Genomic DNA, 21,185 nt, shown 5'->3' on the forward strand with positions numbered 1-21,185 from the left:
ATAGCAACAACCACAGCAACAATCACATCAACAACTACAATCATAACAGCAACCACCAAAACAACATCCATAACAACCATAGTAACAACTACCAACCATAACAGCAACAACAACCATAGCAACAGCCACAATTACAACAACCACCACCATAATAACAGCCACAACAAACACATCAATGATAACCATAACAACCACAATGATAACAGCAACCAAACAACCACCAACCACAACCATAGCAATAATCACAACCACGATAATAACAACCACAGCAACAACCACCAACCATAGTAACAACACAACCACATCATCAACATTCATAACAGTCACAATCATAACAACAACCACAGCAACACTCACCAACCATAACAACAACCACAGCAGCAACCACCAACCATAGTCATAACAATCATGACAACAACCACCAACTATAATAACAATCACAACATAATAGCAATCACAGCGACAACCACCAATGATAATAGCAACCCAATAATAACCAAAACTATAATCCTAACAACCTCTCAAACATAACAACTACAGCCAGAACCATTACAACAGCCATCACCAACACCACCAATATCATAACATCCACAGCAACAACCCCCAACCACAATTATAATAGCCACCAGCACAACAACAAACATAACCATAACAACCACAGTCATTACAACCATAACTATAGCCATCACCATCACCACACCTATAAGAACAGCCACTACTACAACCATACTATATCCATAACAATAGCCACCATCATTACCACAACAGCTCACACACACACACACACACACACACACACACACACACACACACACTCCAATGCATATAAAACAAACCTGAGAGTCATTAATAGTCAATGAAAGGAATATTTCGATACACTGAGCTGTTTCCTGGCACACACTAAACAGCCAACGTTCTACTTTCCAGATAAAAGCTAATGGAGGCTATGACTCGGGCTAGAGACTCTCAGCACTTAGAGGAGATGCCACCAGAGGCAGTGGAGTCCGGGTGCACTTAGTTAAAAGTGTACACACCCTGGAACACAGTGTTCCAAAGCCACAGGAAGCATGTTTACAAAACATCAGGGCTGGGATCAGGGCTCAGCTAATAGAGCACCTACCTAGCCTGCACTAAGAAGCAGGCTCAGTCTAGCGCTGTGGAGCTCAGGCGTGGTGGGTGCATGCCTGTCAGCTCAGCACCTGGCTATGTAACCAAGTTCAAGGCCAGTGTGGGCTACAAAAGACCCTGTCTTGGGAAACAGAATCACTACACTGGTCTGTGTTGATATGATAGGGTGCTCTTGGGCCACCGAATACTAGGACTACAGTGAGTGACTACAATGTCAGAGTCACAGCACAGAGCGCATGGATAAGTGGAAGCAAGCACAGTGGTGCAGGCATCCATAATCCCATATCACTCAGGAGGATACGGTACAGCATGGTGAGTTCAAATCTGACCCGTGCTACTAGACACTGAAATATTTTCTGGGAGCGGGGTGGGGGGGAAGCAAAACAAAACAAACTACAACGAGACATACACACGAAACAATATTTTTCAAGATCTCACACAGAAAAAAAACCCCATAATATCCGGTAACTGGGTAACAGCTGCTCTCTGTGACGTAAGGAACATGATCTGAGGGGAAGTGGGAGACAAGGGATGAAGAATGAGGGGGACCTGGGGAGACGGCTGTTGGCCTCACAAGGACAAGGACCTGAGTTCAATCCCCAGAACGCATGTTTAAACAACAACAACAACAAGAAGAGGCATAGCAGTGTATGTCTATCATCCCAGGGCTGGGGCTGCAGAGTCAGGTGGGTCCCTGGCACTCACAGCCAGCCTAGCTTATTTGATGAGTTCCCAGTCAATGAGTGAAGCTAACGCTAAGTAAACAAAAAATTTTAAAAATATATAAAGATGCATGCCACTGAAGGAACATATCCAAGGTTGCCCTCTACCCTCCATATGCACAGGCACAAACACGTGTTCATGTATTCTGCATAAATTGGGATTTTACAGAGAAGCAGAACATTGTATATTAAAATATAAAACACTTTATATGCCAAATATATTAAAGAATGCGTTTAATTGGCTTACTGTGAAATAGTCCCAACACTGTGAGGCTGGTAATCTGGTAGCTGTCTGTCTGGTCCTTGAGGTGCCTCAGCAGTCCCAAGGCCGCACCAAAAATCTGGAGGTTCCTGGAGACTTGAAGGTCCTTAGTCCATAACGGAAACCTGCTTCTGCTATCAGTGAAGGAATCCAAGGGAGCTTCAGGGTCAGCTAGCTCTTCAGCAAGAGGCAAGGCCACGCACACCAACAAAAAGCAAGTGGCCTTCCTTCCTCCACGCTCTTTAATCTGGGCTCCTACCCTGTTGCCCACACTTGGATAGGGCCCTCTACAGCCATTAAGGAAATTAAGACAATTTCTCAAGTGAGGCTCCCTGCTCAGGGCCCTCCCCCTTCCATTTGTTGCTGTTGTTGTTGTTGTTGTTGTTGTTGTTGTTAAAGGCAGGGTTTCTTCTCTGTGTAGCCCTGGCTGTCCTAGAACTGGTTCTGTAGACCAGGCTGGCCTTGAACTCACAGAGATCCACCTGCCTGTGCCTCCAGAGTGCTTAGTCTTGCACTCTCTATGCTGCGCCTGTCCCTCGTTTGCCCTTGACCTTTTAGCCCGGGACACAACAACTATCTGACTCCCTTCTAACCTGTGGGGTCTGTCCTCCGCCCTCCCTCACCGGAAAAGCGCTTAGCACAGCACCCCTCCCCCCAATGATGCCCCAGTAACTCTTTTTTTTTTTCTTTTTCATTTAAAACAAACAGAAATGCGCTTAGTTGCTTGTCTTTCTTCACCGGTGGGCAAAGCTGAGAGAAGGAGGGAGGGAATGAACCAGAACTATCAGGCCAGAGCAAGGAAAACCCTGGGAAGGCTTTTCACTCCGGTGACAACCGCAGTCAGTTCCAGAAACGGAACATTCATTCTGACAGCCCTGGCTGAGGAGGAGGCAGAGGAGGAGGATGGAGGAGCTCAGAGCAGAGCAGAGGTCACACAGAGAGGGCAGAGGCAGCTTGGGCTGCGTCATGAGAGCGGAGAGGTTCTTACAAACAGTTCTGTGTGATGGATGGAAGCCAAGGTGGAGAGGGCAAGGCCTTATCTGGAGGACACCACGTCTCATTGTCTCCCCTCCCCCTTGCCCCCCTCCCCCCAGGCCAAGGCTCTCTGCTGCATCTCTGCCTCCTTAATGCAAACCAGCAAAGGCCAGGCAGGGCCCAAGTGTGGCCGAAGGAGGGAGGTCTGGCCCTTTCTGCATGCAAACCTTCCTACAGTCTCTCCTGAGATAGAGTCAGCCCGCCCCACTGAACAGGGTAAGGCAGGGGCAGTGGATCCCAGGTTGAGCGGACACTCAGCTCTCCAGAAGCAACTGTCATGAACTGATGAGTGACTGACTGACCTGGCCCGGGCAAGCCCTGACTCTTCGATGCCCCCTCACCTGGCTTTTCTCCTCTGCAGCTACCACCCACCTGCCCACCCCTTTCGCATGTTTGTTTGTTATAGGTGTACTGTCCACCTTCCTCTAGAATCTAGAATTTTATTTTAGAATCTGGAAAGCAATCAAAGCAAGGGCTATTTAAAATTGCCACCTGCCTTCTGCAGCTTTCCCATCCTCCCAGCTTCCAGCCTGTCTGACATAGTCCCCCCACTTCTGTTTACAGTCACTCTCCAGGGAGCCCCGGGACCCGGAGGCTTGTTGGCTTCGCAACTGTAGCTCCCACGCCTGCCCTGTGTGCAGCGCCTGCATGCAGTAAGCGCTCAGACTCGTGGTGGCTGGGACGCAGACAAGCAGCTCCGGTGGGCCCCACGGCCTAGGCCAGGGCACAGCCGGGCACGGAGGGGTTAAGCCGCGCGCGCTTCCGACCCGCAGGTGGCGCCGTCCCGCCTCGGTGCCACTCGCCGCGCTCCGAAGTGCGGGACAGAATCGCGGCGAGCGCGGAGCCGAAGCTCAGCCCGACTTGTTGATCTCGCGCAGGCAGCCGCGGCCGCCGCCAAGCCGAGCAGGAGCCCAAGGTGGAGGCGGTGGCGCCGCCGATCGCCCGGGCCGCGCCGTCCCCGCGCCCCGCAGAGCGCCCCGCCCGCGCCCCACAGCCCCGGCGCCGCCCGCCCGCCCGCCCGGCCGGGGTAGGCCCAGCCGGGCCCCGGGACCGCCGCTGCCGCGGGCGGGGGCGCGGGCGGCCGGCGAGATGCTCGCGGCGCGGCCCCGGGAGGCGGCCGCCCTGGGGGTGAGTGTGGCGGGGGTGGTATGGGCCCATCCCGGGGCGGGGGGCGGGGTGTGCGCCCCGCGGGCTGTGGGCTCCGGGAACCCCCCGAAATCACCGGTGCGTGGCGGGAGGAGGGCACGCTCCGAAAGGCCAGAAGATTCCGCTGGTTTCCCCGCCTCCCACCTCCCCCACCCCTTCCCTCCCGAGCCCGGGCAAAGGCGCAGAACCCGGAGTTATAAAAAGCCATCGCCGGGAGGAGCGAGGAGGAGGAGCGGGAGGAGGGGGAGGAGGAGAAAAGAGGGAGGAGGAGGGGCAAGAGGGGAGCACCGAGCAGGCGGATCCGGAGGACTCCGTTCTCCTTCCTGCGCTAGGGTGGGGGTCGCACAGGAGGCGCAGACCCCGCTGGCTTGGCTTCTTTGACCCTCACCTGGTCTAGGGAGCGACCTCAGGTCCTGGTGCTGTGAGGAATGGGGTCGCCCCAGGACAGGTCCCGGTGACCTCCGACAGGTGGGCATCTGGTATCCGCCACAATCCCTACTCGCCCCAAAATCTTTTAAGATTTAGAAAAAGCAAGCCCAGTGCCATGGCTATGCTCCCACCCCAAATCCTGGCTATCTTGGGGTGGGAGGAAATGAGAACTCACTAAAGCGAGAAGGGAAGAAAGTTCTCCCTGCCTCTCCCCTGCCTCCCATTACCGGGCTAGGTCGGGCACTCTATCCAGAGACCCGCAGAGCAGGGAGTTTCAGCACTCGACGGGGCGGACAGCGCCCCGGGCGGCGGGATTGCGCCAGGGCGGGGGTGGGGCTTCCTGGGAACCTCCTGGGGGCCTCTCCCGCTAGGAGGGCCACCCCTCCCTCCATCCTGGGGTGGGGCTGACTTCAGCACTGGCAGGAGGGACAGCGGCTATCCGTTCCAACCCCCCCCCCCACGCCCCACTCCCCTGAGCCGCTTAAGCCTTGGGAAGGTCAAGGCCAGCGGGCACCCTGGGGGAGGGGCCTCACAGCGCGGTTCTCTGACCGGCGTCCGCTTTCGCTTTTTGCCTAGCAGCCGTCGGGATGGAGGTGAGACGGTAGCCGTGACGCCAGCCCTCGTGCACCCCTGCACCACAGCGGCCTGCAGCGCTCCCCGCCCCCCGCCCCCGCGGCAGCGGGCCTTGCCGTCGAGTGACAGCGGCCTGGGGGGGCAGGGGGGGCGGGGGCGGCCAGACCAGCGATGCCGGCGGGCATGACGAAGCATGGCTCGCGCTCCACCAGCTCGCTGCCGCCGGAGCCCATGGAGATCGTGCGCAGCAAGGCGTGCTCGCGCCGGGTTCGCCTCAACGTCGGGGGCCTGGCGCACGAGGTGCTGTGGCGCACTCTGGACCGCCTGCCCCGCACGCGGCTGGGCAAACTCCGGGATTGCAACACGCACGACTCTCTGCTCCAGGTGTGTGACGACTACAGCCTCGAGGACAACGAGTACTTCTTCGATCGCCACCCTGGCGCCTTCACCTCCATTCTCAACTTCTACCGCACCGGCCGGCTGCATATGATGGAGGAGATGTGCGCGCTGAGCTTCAGCCAGGAGCTGGACTACTGGGGCATTGATGAGATCTACCTGGAGTCCTGCTGCCAGGCCCGCTACCACCAGAAGAAGGAGCAGATGAACGAGGAGCTGAAACGCGAGGCTGAGACCCTGAGGGAGCGGGAGGGCGAGGAGTTCGACAACACCTGCTGCGCTGAAAAGAGAAAGAAACTCTGGGACCTGCTGGAGAAGCCCAACTCATCGGTGGCCGCCAAGGTGAGTCTGGGGTCTGCTCCCGAGACGGAGGCCTACGCTGCGGCTCCTGGCTCCTCACGATGAGTATAAGTAAAAGGGCAAGGACTCCAATCGAATTCTCCAAGAACCACTACTCTTGCACCCTTCCCACGTGGCATCAGACACCCCAACCCCTTGAATGATTTAGAGCTTTGTACCCCCACTTTTAGGGGAGATGGTTTATAAAGCTCCAAAATGCTACAGCCACGGTGAGAGCAGAGGTACTCTTTGTTGGGTAGTGTGGTGGCCAGCCCCTTAGACCCATGTCCAGGCCAGAGTAGCTGCAGTAGTCGTATACAGGAAAGGTATCCATGCTGCTTACAGACATGCCTGGCAGAGGCTGAGGCACCCACGGGTATTTTAAGAGATGACAAAAGATAGAGGAAGATAGTGGGCAAGAAGATGACTGCCTAAAGGCTCGGGGACTGTCTGGGGGTGAGGGGCCAGGCTGGCTCCTTGTTTATGTACTTGCAGTGTGGTGGTGCAGTTTGCAGTTGGCTGTTGGAGGAGGATGTAAATTTCCAAACCAGAGCAGAAAATAAGCCTTGAGAAAGAGGGCAGGAGCGAATGTGATCACACAGGGTGGGCTGCTGGGCAAAGGTGAGCGCCTTGGAGACCAGTAGAGGCCTGGGGTGAGGCCCAGGGCAGGTGTCATTCCTCTGAGTCAGGCTGGCACCCGGGAGTGTCTGGAGGGTGATGAGGCCTGTCTCACGTGGCCTGTGTACTGGGTGCCAGGAGCAAATGACAGCGCAGCGTGTTCAGGGCTGCATGGGAGGCTGGGAAGGGGCCCAGAAAAAGAGATGTGTGGGAATCCAGAGAGATCAAGTTCGGGAAGAGACAAGAATGTCTCTGAGAGCAGAGCCCAGGAAACAGGTCTGAGATGGCCTGCTCAGCCAGCCATAGCTTAGTAGCAAGACCTGGCTCTTAGCCAGCCTGGCCTCTCAGTGTGGAGTCCTGGTGGCTCAGCTGGCCCCTCATTGGTCCCTTCTCTGAGGGGACCCTATGGGGTAATTTCCAGATAATTGGCTTGCTCAAGAAGGCCAGTAAACATAGGAAGGGCTGTCGAGTGGGAAGGCATAAAGAGCCCACAGTCATTTTCTCTTGCCTCTCTGCTCTGAGGAGGTAGAAAAAGCTCCTGGGCTTGGTCTCCTCTTGGAAGACTGTGACCACCACCCTTCCCCAGTTTCCGTGTCCGGAAAGCCTCCTAAGACGAGAGGTTCTCACCCTTAGCCGGCTTAGGATCAACAGACTTATTTTGCTATTTCTAGGCCTGACACAGGTTCCCCCACTGCTCAGCCCATTGAGACCCAGGCAGGCCCCTCCTTCCTCACCTCCCCCCCCTCCATCCCCCCTCCACCCCTCCACCCCCATCCTTAAGACACTAGATCCAGGGACAGGAAGTGGGGATTTGAAAGGACTGTGTTTGGGTTGGCATCCGGCTGCAGGGCACAGGCTCGCAAGAGGCAGTGTGTGGGAATAGACAGCCTTTCCTCTCTCTCACTCAGTTTAATCGGCTCACTCGGACAAGACAGCATCATGACCTCGCTGTGATCCCAGGCTGGGCTGTCAGCTCACATTCTGGCAGTTTCTGCAGCCCGAGCTGAAATGGAAAAGCAGTCGAGCTCACTGGCTCTCAGTATAGAAAACTCTGACAGGCCCCTGAGCAAACAAATGCAAGGAAGGCTCAGAGAGTTGTGGTAACTTCACTAAGGTCACAAAGCATGCAACTAGGGAGTATCTAGAAATGCAACCCCCCAACACACACACACACACACACACACACACACACACACACACACACACACACACACACAAACCAAACGAGTTTTGAACACCCTGTTCTTTCTGTGGTGATGGAGGGCCATAGATGCCTCCTTAGCACCTTCTCTCACTTTGCTTCCCATAGTCCCTTCCCCTGCAGCCCAAGGCGCAAGTTGACAGCATCCATCTGTTTGAAACCCACGGGGATGTCCATCACATCCAGCATGAAGTCCTCGTGCCACCATGCACCTCACCTCTCCTGTTCCTTTCTGGGTCACAAAGTCCCAGTCCCATGGACTTTCTTACTGTTCCCAAACACACCAGGATCCGTCCTACCCCAGGACCTTTGCACTTGCTTTTCCTGCTGCTTACAACTGCCTTCCCCGGATTGTTCCATGGGCCTTTCTCTTCCTGTCCTCATTCACGACAGCCCCTTCTCAACTACCCACGCCCCGCCCCCAGACGTCCTTGACTCCTGTCCCTTTCCTGTACTCTGTCACCTCATGTAGTATTTTTTCCTGCGTGATCTTTAAACACTGTTAGAGATTGTATTTGGTCTACATGTTTCTGTTTCACACCCACAAGGATGTATCAAACACATAGCTGTGTGTTTCCAGCATGCATCCTGGTGCCCGGTTCAGAGAGCTCCAAATAAATATATGTAGGATGGATGGGTGAGTGGATGGAGGGGTGTGTCTGGGGGTTTCATGGGTGTTTGGATGGCTGCATGGGTGGGTGGGTGGGTAGGTGGATGGATGGATGGATGGGTGGGTGGGTGGATGGTTGGGTGGGTGGGTGGGTGGATGGGTGGGTGGGTGGATGGATGGATGGGTGGGTGGGTGGATGGATGGATGGGTGGGTGGGTGGATGGGTGGGTGGGTGGATGGATGGATGGGTGGGTGGGTGGGTGGATGGGTGGATGGATGGGTGGATGGGTGGATGGGTGGATGGATGGATGGGTGGGTGGGTGGATGGATGGGTGGATGGATGGATGGATGGATGGGTGGGTGGGTGGGTGGGTGGATGGGTGGAAGGATACATTGGTAGATGGATAAGGGGATGAGTGGGTAGGTCGGTCAGTGGGGATGGATGGGTGGATGATCGTTTGGTGGATGGGTGCATGGGTTGGTAGACGGGTGAGTAAGTGAATGAGTGGATAGGTGGATGGATGGGTGAGAAGATGATGGATGGGCAGATTGGTAAATGATGGGTGGATGGATGGATTGGTGGATGGATGGGTGAGAAGATGATGGATGGGCTGATGGATGGACAGATTGGTAAATGATGGGTGGATGGATGGATTGGTGGATGGGTGGGTGGGTGTATCAAGCAAGCAATCAGGCACTGACTATCTCAGGGTTCAGGGACTTGTCAGCCACTCCCTCCTTACAGCCTTCCCTGAGCCTCTGCTCTCTCTCTCTCTGTCACCTGCACCTGGCCCTATCCATGGACTCCAACGCCAAGCCTGTCATCACAATGAGACTTGGGAAGGGGGATTTAGCGCCAAATGTCTGATCATTTCCACATGCCTGTGAGGAGCAGCATCTCACACGTCCTTGGGGAAGGACAGTCCAGGCTTGTGGGGTCAACCAGCTTGTCACTATTCTCTGACCTGAGGCTGTTTGTTCATCTTTCCCTTCCCTGCCTCCCATCTCTAAAATGAAGACCGGGGATCCACTTTGCAGTGAGGTTGCGTTTGTGCAGCGTAACTTAGAGCTCAGCGCTAGTGGGAGGGTGCTGCTGTCGTCGTCGTCGTCGGTCTCTCCCTGGGTGAGGTGGGGGTCCTTTCTCTGGGCTGGGTGGGCAGCCATCACTTTCCTTCTGACAGCACCCTGGGGAGACTGGGCTGCTGCTCTGAATAATTGATGGGCTGCTCTGCCAAGTGAGGGTCGAACCAAAGCCGGGGCCCTGCACTCTTCCATCAGGGGAGTGGAAATCAAAACCCATTAGGTTGTTTGGGAGGTGGGATTAGCCCTGGCAAAGGAGGCAGTGCAAGCATGCCAGGGCCTCGTCGGAGGTTCTGCTCTTTGTCAACACCCTCGGGCCTCTCTCATGGGATGCAAGGAGACCTAATGTGTGAGCTCTGAGTCTCTGGGTTAAAGCTCCAAGACGGCTTCCGAATTGCCAGCGTGTTTATTATGCTGCGCATACACCAGTGGTCTCTGTAGCGGTTGTAGCGGCCCTTCCTGGGCAGTAGGGTGCCTGTCAGGGCTTCTTTGGGTTATAAGTGACAAAGCAGAAGAATCAGCTTCAATACGGAAGAAGATGTGTGACCGCTGGTCGCCTGATGTTTGGGGCGTGGGAGTGGACTGAGTTGATGGCTCAATGATCCATCCTATCAGGAGTCTAGATTATTTTAAAAGTTTTTTAAATGTTACATTTATTTGTTATTCTCTCTCTCTCTCTCTCTCTCTCTCTCTCTCTCTCTCTCTCTCTCTCTCTCGTATGTGTTTGTGTGTGTGTGTGTGTGTGCCTGTCTGTCGGTCTGTCTGTCTGTTAGTCAGAGGACAGTGTGAGGGAGTCAGTTCTCACTTTCCACCATGTGGACCAGGCTTGATGGAAAGGGTCCTTACCTGCTGAGCTCTTCAGGCCCTTGAGTGTTGTTGTTATTTTAAACTGTATGCATTTCATTACATTTATTTATTGCTTGTTTTGCATGTGTCTGTACGCACTCGCCCGTATGCATGCGATAGCGCAGTTGTGGAAGTCAGAGAACAACTTGTGAGCGTTCCTCCCTTCTGCCGCATGGGTCCTGGGACTTGCACCTCAGGTCATCAGGCTTGGTAGCAAGGGCAGTCTGTCCTCCATTGCACCATCTCGCCAGCCCAGATTCAAGATGCTTCCCATCTCTTCTTCTCTAGACCCTAAAAATGACACCTCATGTCAGGAGAGGACTGCCAAATCCAGTGCTCAGATGCAGACACAATGATGCTCACCCCCACAAGGGGGTCGTTTCCTCTTCTTCTCCATTTTGTCTTCCTATTAGGAGAGCGACACTCAGGGGGACCCTAGTGGATGTTGCTGACGGTGCTGGCCACTGGTCACGTGCTCCTGCTGTAGTGGTGAGGGCATCTGGGAAAGCGATTGGCTGGTGTTTTTAGATGGTTGAAGGCATGTGTTTGATGAGTGAAAACAAGACCCTTGGCAACAGGCTCTGAGGGGCGGGGGTGGGGTGGGGTGTGTGACATGCCTTCACCTAAGCCTACGCTAAAAGGCTCAGTAACCGTGCGTTAAATGAGTGGAAATGGCAGAGTTGGGTGTCTTAATTACTGTTCTATTGCTGTGACAAAACACTATGACCAAGGCTAATTTTTTTAAAAAGCATTTAATTTGGGGCTTACTGACAGTTTCAGAGGGTTAGTCCATGACAATCATAGCAGGGAGCATGGCAGCAGGCAGCCAGGCATGCATAACACTGGAGCAGTAGCTGAGAGCTACTGGGTAGACTGGGCCTGGCATGGGCTTTTGAAACCTCAGAGTCAGCCCCCAGTGACACACCTCCTCCAAGAAGGCCACGCCTCCTAATCCTTCCCAAACATTTCCTCCAACTGGGGACCAAGCATTTGAATGTGTGAGCCTATGGGGGCCATGCTCATTCAAACTACATCAAGGCTTAGCTCCGGCTTCTTCCCAAGCTTGGGTGGGTCAGTTATAGCATCTGAGGGAGTGTGTCTATCCAGTGGGGACAGTGGCTACACCCACCCTCAGGGATATTCTAATAAGTCAAGCGATTTCCAGTGTGAGTGTATTTTTCTTTTTTCTTTTCTTTCTTTCTTTTCTTTTTTTTTTTGAGACAGGGTTTCTCTGTGTAGCCTTGGCTGTCTTGGACTCGCATTGTAGACCAGGCTGGCCTCAAACTCACAAGGATCCATCTGCCTTTGCCTCGTGAGTGCTGGGATTAAAAGTGGGCGCCGCCACCACCTGGCGTGAGTGTCTCTTGAGAATAGAAGTTATGCGGGTAAAGTCAAGAGTGGTGGTGCCCGCCTTTAATCCCAGCACTCAGGAGGCAGAGGCAGGCAGATTTCTGAGTTTGAGGCCAGCCTGGTCTACAGAGCTACTTTCAGGATAGCCAGGGCTACGCTACACAGAAAAAACAGCTGTCATGAAAAACCAGAAAAAAATATTAAGAAGAAATTATAAGGGTAAAATCTGGGGGCTGGGAGATGGATTAATTGCTGAAGTGCTTGCCTTGTAAGCAAGCATGAGGACCAGAGTTCAGTCCCTAGCTAGCACCACGTAAAAAAGGCACGCAAGATGGCGCATGGTTCTAATTCCAGTTCTGGGAGAGTAGAGACAGGAGGATCTCTTAATTGGCCACCCCCATGTCCTAGTGAGAGGCCCTGTTTCAAAAAACAAAGTGGAGGATGACTGAGGAATGACACTTCTATCTTCTGTCCTCCATATGACTCCCTCCACCCCATGCACACGCGTGTGCATGCGCGCGCGCGCGTGCGCGCGCACACACACACACACACACACACACACGAAGCGCAAGTTTTATTACTATATTATCTCAAAAGTGGGAGTGTCTAGAATTAGCTGGGACAGTGGCTCCCACTGACGGGTGGGGTGCGGTGCATGTGGATTTCTTTCGTGTCGTTTCTGAGGACTAAGTCTGTGGGCGAAGCCTTTTGCTCCCGGGAGTCCGTCTCCTGTGAAGGAGATGGGAATTGGGAGGAGGCTGCCATGCAGGCCTAGGACGTAACCAAGTGAAGAGTCCAGCCAGTTCCTGGCATGAAGCAGCACTTGGCGAATGGCCACCCCAGTTACTGGCACTTCCTCAGAGTCCCCCTTGCCAGCTACAAGTCGTACTGTGGCGCTGGATGTGGCTGGATGAGGTTGCAGCTTTCTGCACCTGAGCTGTTGTGCCTTACCTTCAAACATGAGGAGCCACTGGGAGTCCAGGGGCCCCTGTGCTCTGTGCTGCCTAGCTGAGCCGGCCAGGGCATCTCAAATGCATACTTTATTTAGAGGGATCATTTGCCAGAGACTCAGAAGGCCCCACTGGAAGGCTGTTCCCGAGCCGGGTGAGAGTCCTGCCTTCTCCTGGCTGTGGACTCAGGACCCTTCATAACCTTGCTTCTCACTCTGTAAATGAGAGTGCTATACACCTGCCCCCTTGGGGCCACTGGAAGGTGAAACAAGACTGGGGCCATTCCCAGGTCTTTGCTGCCTCATCTGTGATCTGGGATCTCTCTAGTCCCCGTGCCAGAGGAAAGGTGACAGGGTTGGCAGGAAGGGCCCTTAGGAAAGCAGAGTGCTGACAGAAGGAGCATGGGGCTGGAGGGGGGTGGGGTGGGGTGGGGGAGAGAACTCTTATGCCTTAGGCACCAACTCCAAACCCAGTGCTGTCCCCCCCCCACCCCCATACTTGGTAGCGCCAAAGTCAGGATGGGAGCCTCTTGGCAGAGCTGGGCTGCCCAGACTCAGACTGACTCTTTACCCTCTTAGCTGTGTGATCTGGGGTAAAGTATGATGGTTCTTTCCGGTGGCAGCCCTCTGGAATCCACAGCACTGCCTGCCTCATTGAATTGTCGCTAGAAGTCAATTGTCACACACCTAAAAGGAAATGACTGAAGAGTTTAGGGTCTACCATGTCTCTTAAGCCACCTGTGGGATAAAATCCTTTCAAACCATCATTCTGAAAAAAATGCCACACGTTTGCTGCAAGCCTGCAGGCTCTTTCTTTGGCCACTGGAGCCCAGGAAAGTCAGGCACCCAGCGTCCCAGCCAAGCTGCCCTCCATCACTGACTGTTGGAGGAATCACAGCTGCCTTGTTCCAGGCTGGCTCTCAGCTCCTCTGCAGGATGCAGCCAAGGCCATGAGTCCCAGAGGGTGCTTGCTTGCTAACCACTTTTTGGGGCCTGGGGGAGTTTCACTTCCCATATCTCACCACATGTTGTTAAGATTTGGTTCTGGAAGAATTAACCCAAAGATTGGTCAGTGTGAGCGAGGGTCACTTGGTGTGTCCTGATTCTATTAAGAGCTAGGAGAGCACTTTGCAACAGATCCCGTAGCCGGGGAGACTTCCTGGTGGGTGAGCTGTAAGAATCTACATAAAGCCAGGTACAGTCCCACACAACTGTAACCTCGTTGCTTCAAAGGCAAGATGAGATGAGGAGACAGGAGAGTTGCCAGAAGCTGGTGGGCAGCTAGCCTGCCATATGTAGTGGTAAATAACAAAGCAGAGTGGCACCCTGCACAAGCACACACAAAGGGGGGGGGGGCCCTGTGGCCCCATTGGTCTGTTCTCCTCTTACAGCTGTGGAGACTGAGGCCCAGGAAGGTGGAGTGGCTGGCCCAGGGTCACACAACTAACAGGAGGCTGGGACCAAGTTCACCCCAGTGCCCTGACTGATGTCTTGGGCAGCGGGAATGATCTTCAGAAATACAGATAGGTCAGTCCCAGGCGTGCCGCCCCCAAAGCTATTTTTCTCACTGGGAAGATGAAAGATGCGTCTCCTGCCCGAGCTCTGTCCCCCCCAGGGCAGTTGATGGACCAGATGGAGACAGAGATAGAGACACAAGATTGGCATAAGGTATTATGTCTAAGATAATCTTCACAGAGGAGCCCCTGCCTTCTCCCCCGAGGTGTGCATTCTCAATCTGGGTGTCTCTGGTAGACTTCAGTGTCACAAGGTAAGGCTTGTGACAGGAAGGCCACTCCTGTTCCAAGTTGGGGGATAAGCAGGAGCCAGGATCCCCAGGTGAATGACCAAGGTGCCAATCCTCATGTTTTTTTTCTGTCGGTGACAGAAAAAAAGATGAGCTGTTGTCGTGTGAGACTCTCCCACAGTGTGACACAGCTGTGCCCTGGGTTCAAGCCCTGCCCTCTGTACTCCCAGGTTGTGTGTGCCCTAGAAGCACTTTGCCTTGCTGGGTGGGACGCGTCCCCTGGGGTCGCCTGGGCCCGTGATGGGAATATGCCCCAGGTGACTTTCTTTCTTTCTTTCTTTCTTTCTTTCTTTTTTGGTTGGTTTTTTTGTTTGTTTGTTTGTTTTGTTTTTTGTTTTTTTTACACAAGGTTTCTCTGTGTAGCCTTGGCTGTCCTAGACTTGCTTTGTAGACCAGGCGGGCCTTGAACTCACAGCAATCTGCTTACCTCAGCCTCCCGTGTGCTGGGATTAAAGGCATGCGCCACCATGCCTGGCTTGCCCAAGGTGATTTTTAAAAAGTTGCAAACATGCTAAAAAATAAAATTTGGTAAAATCCCCATGCTATAGCGTTTTCCATCAGCACCATTTTTTAAGTGTGTAGATTAGTGCACTCCAGGGTTAATGCAGCCAGCCTCTGAATGACTCATTATCAGAAGTGAGCCCCACCCCCCACCCCCCATTAGACACCCACCCCTGGTAACTACCCTTGGACTTCCTGTCTCTCAATTTGACTCTTGTAGGAAGCTACATACTGGAATCACACATCGCCTTTCCTTAGTGCCTGGCTTCTTTTATGTAGCATAATGTCCTCAGGGCTTATCTGCACTGTAGCCCGTCATAATTTCTTTCCTTTTAAGACTGAATGCTAGTCCTTTATGTAGATAGCTGCGTCTCGTTTCCGGCTTCATCTGTTGATAGACACAAGGGTATTTTTACTTCTTGGCTGCTGGGGATGTGGGGGGTACAAAAAGCTGTGAATCTGACTTTCAACTTTTTCCGGTCTATACCCAAAAGTCTCACTCTCTCTCTCTCTCTTTCTCTCTGGGGTTGGGGTGGGCACGTACATACTTGTACATGTGAGTTTGGGTGTGTACATGTGACAGCACACGTGTGGAAGACAGAGGCAATCTCAGAGGTCCTCTTCTTCTTTGAGCAGGCTAGCCAGCCTGTGAGCCTCGGGGAATCTCCCTTCTCTGTTTTCCATACCACTGGCATTACACATGTGCCCCAATGGCAGGCTTTTCCATGGGCTCTAGGGATTGCTTGGTGGCTTCCCCCGTGGTGACATCACCCTAGCTTCATGATGTCTTTCTGTATTCCCACCAACAAAGCGAAAGGGTTCTACGTTTATTGCACCTGTGCCAGCTTCGCACTTTGCGTGTGTGTGTGTGTGCTTTTTTAAAAAAAGACTTATTTATTTATTATGTACACAGATCGAGTTATAGACGGTTGTGAGCCAGCATGTGGTTGCTGGAAATTGAACTCATGACCTTTGGAAGAGCAGTCAATACTCTTAACCTCTGAGCCATCTCTCCAGCCCTGTGTGTGTGCTTTTTATCAGTGTATCTCTGAACAGTCTCGGCTGTCCTGGAACTGGAATTTATATGTAGACCAGGGTGGCCTCCAAGTGAGAGATGCGCCTGCCTCTGCCTCGCCAGTGCTGGCATTATAGGCATGCAGCACCACAGCAGCCCACTTAAACGAAGAAAACCGGTTTCAAACTGGACATTCTCCTGCCTCAGCCCCCTCAGTGCTGGGATTCCAGGGGGCATCACTGCAGCATCTGTGCACTGGCTCTTTTGGTTTGTGTACAGTAGCAACCCAGGTGAGCCTGCCTCCCGCTGTGGCTCTGCACTTCCCCAACACTGGGGAGACCGAGTGCCACAAACAACACTTAGACCTTTTACTCAGATAAAATTCTTTTATCATTTTATTTAATGAACTTTATGTGTGCATGTGGGGTGGGGTGTGTGTGTCACAGCCCTCATGCTCAACTGGAGGACAGCTTTCCTGGCTTGGAGCTCTTCTATCACCACGTGAGAGTACCAGGGGTCTAAATCAGGTTGGTGGGCTTGGCAGCAAATGCCTTAACTGTCTGAGCTGACTCCCAGCCCCCTTTGTTCAATTTTTAAAATCAAGTGGTTTGACTTCTTGTGCTTCAGTTAGCCTTTACTTTGTGGTGGGAGGTGCGGGGGAGAAGGGCGTGATGTGTGTGTGTGTGTGTGTGTGTGTGTATGTGTAGGTCGGAGGTCAACCTTGAGAGCTGCTCCCCAGGAGCAGGCTCTCTCACTAGGAGCTGTGGTCTGTCAGGCTAGGCTGGCTAGCTAGAGAGCCTGGGGGCATTCCCCTGTCCCCCACCTCTCAGCAGCACCAGACCCTCTTCTCTCTTGTGACTTCTGGGCCTTGGACTCAGGTCCTCGTGCTTGTACCGTGAGCACTTCACGCAGCAAGCCACCATCTCCCAGCCTTTAGAGCCCTTTATATATTCAGGACATCCATTTTTTTTATCAGATGTGTCGTTTGCAACTGCCTTCCCCCGTCCCGTGGGTGTGTTCTCTCTGCTGACACTGACGTTTGCAGCAAGAGCGCCTTTTCATTTTGATGAAGTCCAGTTCGGCTGCTTTTCAGACAAGCTCTTATGTGTAGCCCAGGCTCGGCCTTGAGCTCACCACGCAGCTCGGGATGACCCTGAGCTTCTGCTCCCCCTGCCTCCACCTCCCAAATGCTGTGCTCGGGATAAACCCAGCGCTTTGAGCACACCTGGCAACTGTCCTGCCAACTGAGCCACATCGCCAGACCACCTTTATTTATTTATTTATTTATTCCGCTCTTGTGCTTGGGTGCTGTCGCTAAGATGCCATTGTCAGGTCCAGTCTTGTCAGTCCTGTGGCTCCAATTTGCTATGGTGTTGGCTTAGGAGTTAGTGTCACTCTTTCCTGTGGATGTTCTGTCCCCGACTGGCCCTGTATGTTTGTCCTAGGTGACTCTTGAGAGGTAGGAAGTGCCACGCAGGTGCAGAGAGGATGGCTTGGGAGGAAAGCACTGATGCTCATGGGGCCCCGCACCCTAGAAGTGTCCAGTGTGGCCATCTGGGTTTTCAGATGCATCTCACGAGGCTCCCTTCTCAACCACAGAAGCTCTCCGGAGGAGGGGATTGTTTTGGCCTGCAGTGGAAGGGCCATGATGGTGGGGATGGCCTGACAGCAGAAGCGAGGACTCTGGACGCTTGTCCAGAATGTAGTCACTGCTGGCCATCCACTGCTGTCCCCGCCCCTCCTCCCAGAGCTCCTCCCACCTGCTACTTCTCCCACACTGAGCAACTCACTCCTTCGCTCAGAGTTCTCCATGGGGACTGAGAACATACTTGTCAGCAGAGAGCTGGCCTAGCATGCAGGAAGCTCTGGGTTCCGTCACGAAAGCTGCCTAGACCAAGCACTCAGCACTCAGAAGCTGGAGCCAGGAGGACCAGAAGTTTTTATATAATGTATTTTTAAATTATATGTATGTTGGTGTTCTGCCTGCATGTATGTGTGTATGAGGGTGTCATATCCTCTGGGACTGGAGTTACAGACAGCTGCGAGCTACCATGTAGGTGCTGGGATTTGAACCCGGGTCCCCTGGATGAGCAGTCCATGTTCTTAAACCTCTGAACCATCTTTCCAGTTTAAGGTCATCCTCCATTATCCAGTGAGTCCAAGGCCAGCCTGGGCTACCTAAGCCTCTGGCTCAAAACAGTAGAAAGTCTGGCAGGGCCTGGGGCCCACAGCTCCCCTACCCATAAGTCCTTCCTCCTCCTTCTCCGCCAGCCCCGCCCCCCACCACTCAGTTCCACTTAAATCTCTTCTTCTCACACCTACCGGGCACCTTCTCACCTCAGGCTCTTTGCACTAGCTCTTGATTTCACTTGAGTCAGTCCTCCTGGAGATAGCCACATGATCGCACACACGCACGGATGCACGCACGCACGCACACACGCACGTATTCAGATCTCTCCTCAGATGCCAGCAGTTCAGGCAGTCTGGGGTTGGGGGCTGTTCTGCATTTGATGTGTCTCCAGCTCTGTCTATGCCCTTCCCCTGCTGGCTTCTTTCACACACTCATGTGTGAGCACAGGCACACACACACACACACACACACACACACACACACACACACCCCGAGTGTGCTACCCCTGAACCATGGGTTCCTTCCTCATCCCATCGCTTGTATGTGGTTTTATTTTATTTTATTTTATTTTTGTTTGTTTTTTGGTTTTTTGAGACAGGGTCTCTCTGTGTTGTATGTGGTTTTAAAGACAGGACTTTATCTAGTTAGCTTAAGTTAGGGCTGTCTGCTTGGTGTCAGAAGCAGTGGCTACCACAGAATAAAACTTCAAGACCTGTGTGAGGAGTGAACGCATGAATGAATGAATGAATGAATGAATGAATGAATGAGGCTATCACAAGGCTAGTTGTGAATTCCTACTAATTGGAAAGAAGGGAATTGTTCATGATGGGGACTGTAGTTGCCACTACTGACATGCGGCTAGGAGTACGGCTGTCAGCCACATCTGTTGTCCTTCACTGAAGAGCCCATCTGGAGCCTCACACACCCCAGCTCCCTGCCCTCAGCCTCGCTTCTGTTTGGGAAAGGACCCAGGATGCACAGCTGACCTGTGTGCCCAGGATGTGTCACAGTGAGCTAATTGCCCAGTGGAGAATAGGCATCGTCAGGACAGCCGCAAATCCTGCCCACAGGAGGTAACGGATTGTAAGCGGCGGTGGCTGACTTCTGGAGCTAGAGTCTTTGTGAGATTATGAGGCAACTCCAGGGAGCCATTGCCTAGTGGGCACAGATATCCAGTCTGGATATCTGGAGTGCCTCAGTTTCCTCCACTGTACAATGGAGCTAACTGGAACCCTGACTTGCAAGGAAACTGTACGGGTAGTGATGTGACGGTGGTGATGAACCAAAGCCGTAAACAGACAGCCCCAGGGTGTTGCTGTGGGGCCTGGTCGTGTCTATTCAGTCAGGACTTATTTGGCTCCTGCTGTAAAGGTAGCACTGTGCTGGGAGGTAGTGACCTCCTACCCCTGGCTTTCCAGAAAGAGGGAGAGGGAGACAAATAGACACTGATGGGGCCATGACATCCACACAGAGGAGTTGGGAGACAGTCACCAGAGGTGGACACTCACTCACTAGAGAGGTCATACGGAGGAAGGGGAGCCACCACTGCCCTCTAGTGAGAAATGCCACTGTGACAGTTGTCAGCATCTTTATCTTGCACAGGAAATATCTCTGGATGGAATACATCTCCCCCTTTCTGTTTTGTTTTGTGTCTTTGAGACAAAGTCTCATGTAGCCCAGGCTTGCCTCAAACTAACTCCATAACTGAAGATGACTTTAGACTCCCGGCATGCCTACTGCGTGCCAGGTATGATCATAGGCAATGCCCCACTGTGCCTGGCTTTCACATCGGTCTTGAGTGTTGAGGTACTGTGGAGTCAGAGCTGTGGGATAAGCAGAGAGAACTGGTCCTTTGCCCTCACTTACAGTGACGAGAAACTTTGGACCCTTGAGGTGCCTGCTCGTTCCCACTGCTCCACTTTAGCTTGGCCGTGGCATTGTTCTCTACCATAATTGGCCACTGAGGTCTGGCAGGCAGGAGCAGGCTTTGAGAGGAGAAAGTTCGCCGTCACTTCCATGCTCTCGCCTACGCCTACCATGTGGAAGTGAATCACGGAGCTTCTGAAAGTAGATGGTACTAGTCTATAACAGCCACGAGGGCCCAGTCCTGACTCTTTTTCCCTTGGCCAGGCTGGCCCCGCCCCTCAGAGCCTTTGTAGACCTGCTTATGCACAGAGGTAGCATTGCTGGCAGAGGCATCTAAGAGTAGTGGGCCTCCCAACACCAGTTAACATACTGAACTCCCACAAATTGCTTGGCGTCTCTTGGCCGCTGACCCTGTGTTTGCCTATGCCCACAGTCCGTCGCCATCCTCCAGATTTGGGCTTCACGTAACGGCTCTTCAGAGAGACAGTCCCAGACCTTGAATGACTAGTTTGGATGTGGTGGTGTCGAGGCCTTTCCATGATAGAGTGCCTCTGAGGTGTAGGAAGGCTAGATCCGCTCGCTGTGCAGGGGCCTCCCTCCCCTTCCGAAAGCCGGCCCCTCCTCTCACACACAGTGTGAGTGGGGAGTGTGTCCTTAATCCCCATGTGTGACATGCCAACTGTCTGACCTTGCCCACCTTTGCCTTTCTCGGCTGGGAAATGGGAGTAGTGGCCCCAGCGTTGGGAGTCAGGTGTCTCTCTCACGGTGCCACTCCGTGCCCAGCGTTGGCATTCATCTCTTTGCCCTTCCCCAGCCTTTGCCTAGCAGTGCCAGTGCCCTCATGACCTGCTTTACTGCCACACAGTGACCATGCAAGGAGTGGCAGGAGTAGGAAGGGAGAGGTTCCCACAGTTGCCCTCTTCCTTGATGGGTACAGATGGCTTCTCCAGCTCCACGAGGCTCTGAAAGCATATGTTGTGGAAGGTCCCCTTGTCCCGCCTTCAGCAGGCTGCACTGGGAGCAGCCATAAAGTGTAAGCATCTGAGCTCTTGTTTACATCTGGGCCAAGAGAACGCTCACTACACTCTGGTGTGCCAGATGGGTGATCAGGCCTGGGTACAGAGCAGGTGGGGGTCAGGAGCCCCTAATTCCTGTGGCACCTGTTGACAAGGCCAGCTACCCAT

General features: G+C 53.3%; 1 protein-coding gene across 2 annotated transcripts in view; it reads left to right on the plus strand.

The window, feature by feature from the left end:
- The first annotated feature begins 4,216 nt into the window (after positions 1–4,216).
- The window catches only part of KCNB1 (potassium voltage-gated channel subfamily B member 1), a 94,882-nt gene continuing 77,913 nt past the window's right edge, over positions 4,217–21,185 (plus strand). Inside the window, exons 1-2 of one of the 2 annotated variants that reach the window (XM_084777173.1) lie at positions 4,217–4,275; positions 5,302–6,033. In XM_084777173.1, the coding sequence (XP_084633299.1) occupies positions 5,467–6,033 (567 nt within the window). In that variant the 5' untranslated portion in view covers positions 4,217–4,275; positions 5,302–5,466. Of the gene's footprint in view, positions 4,276–4,630; positions 4,762–5,301; positions 6,034–21,185 lie in introns of those variants that run through there. The other variant, XM_084777174.1, reaches the window with a different exon arrangement.

The sequence above is a fragment of the Acomys minous genome (genome assembly GCF_964271855.1).
Source record: "Acomys minous genome assembly, chromosome: 3".
Taxonomy (NCBI): Eukaryota; Metazoa; Chordata; class Mammalia; order Rodentia; family Muridae; genus Acomys; species Acomys minous.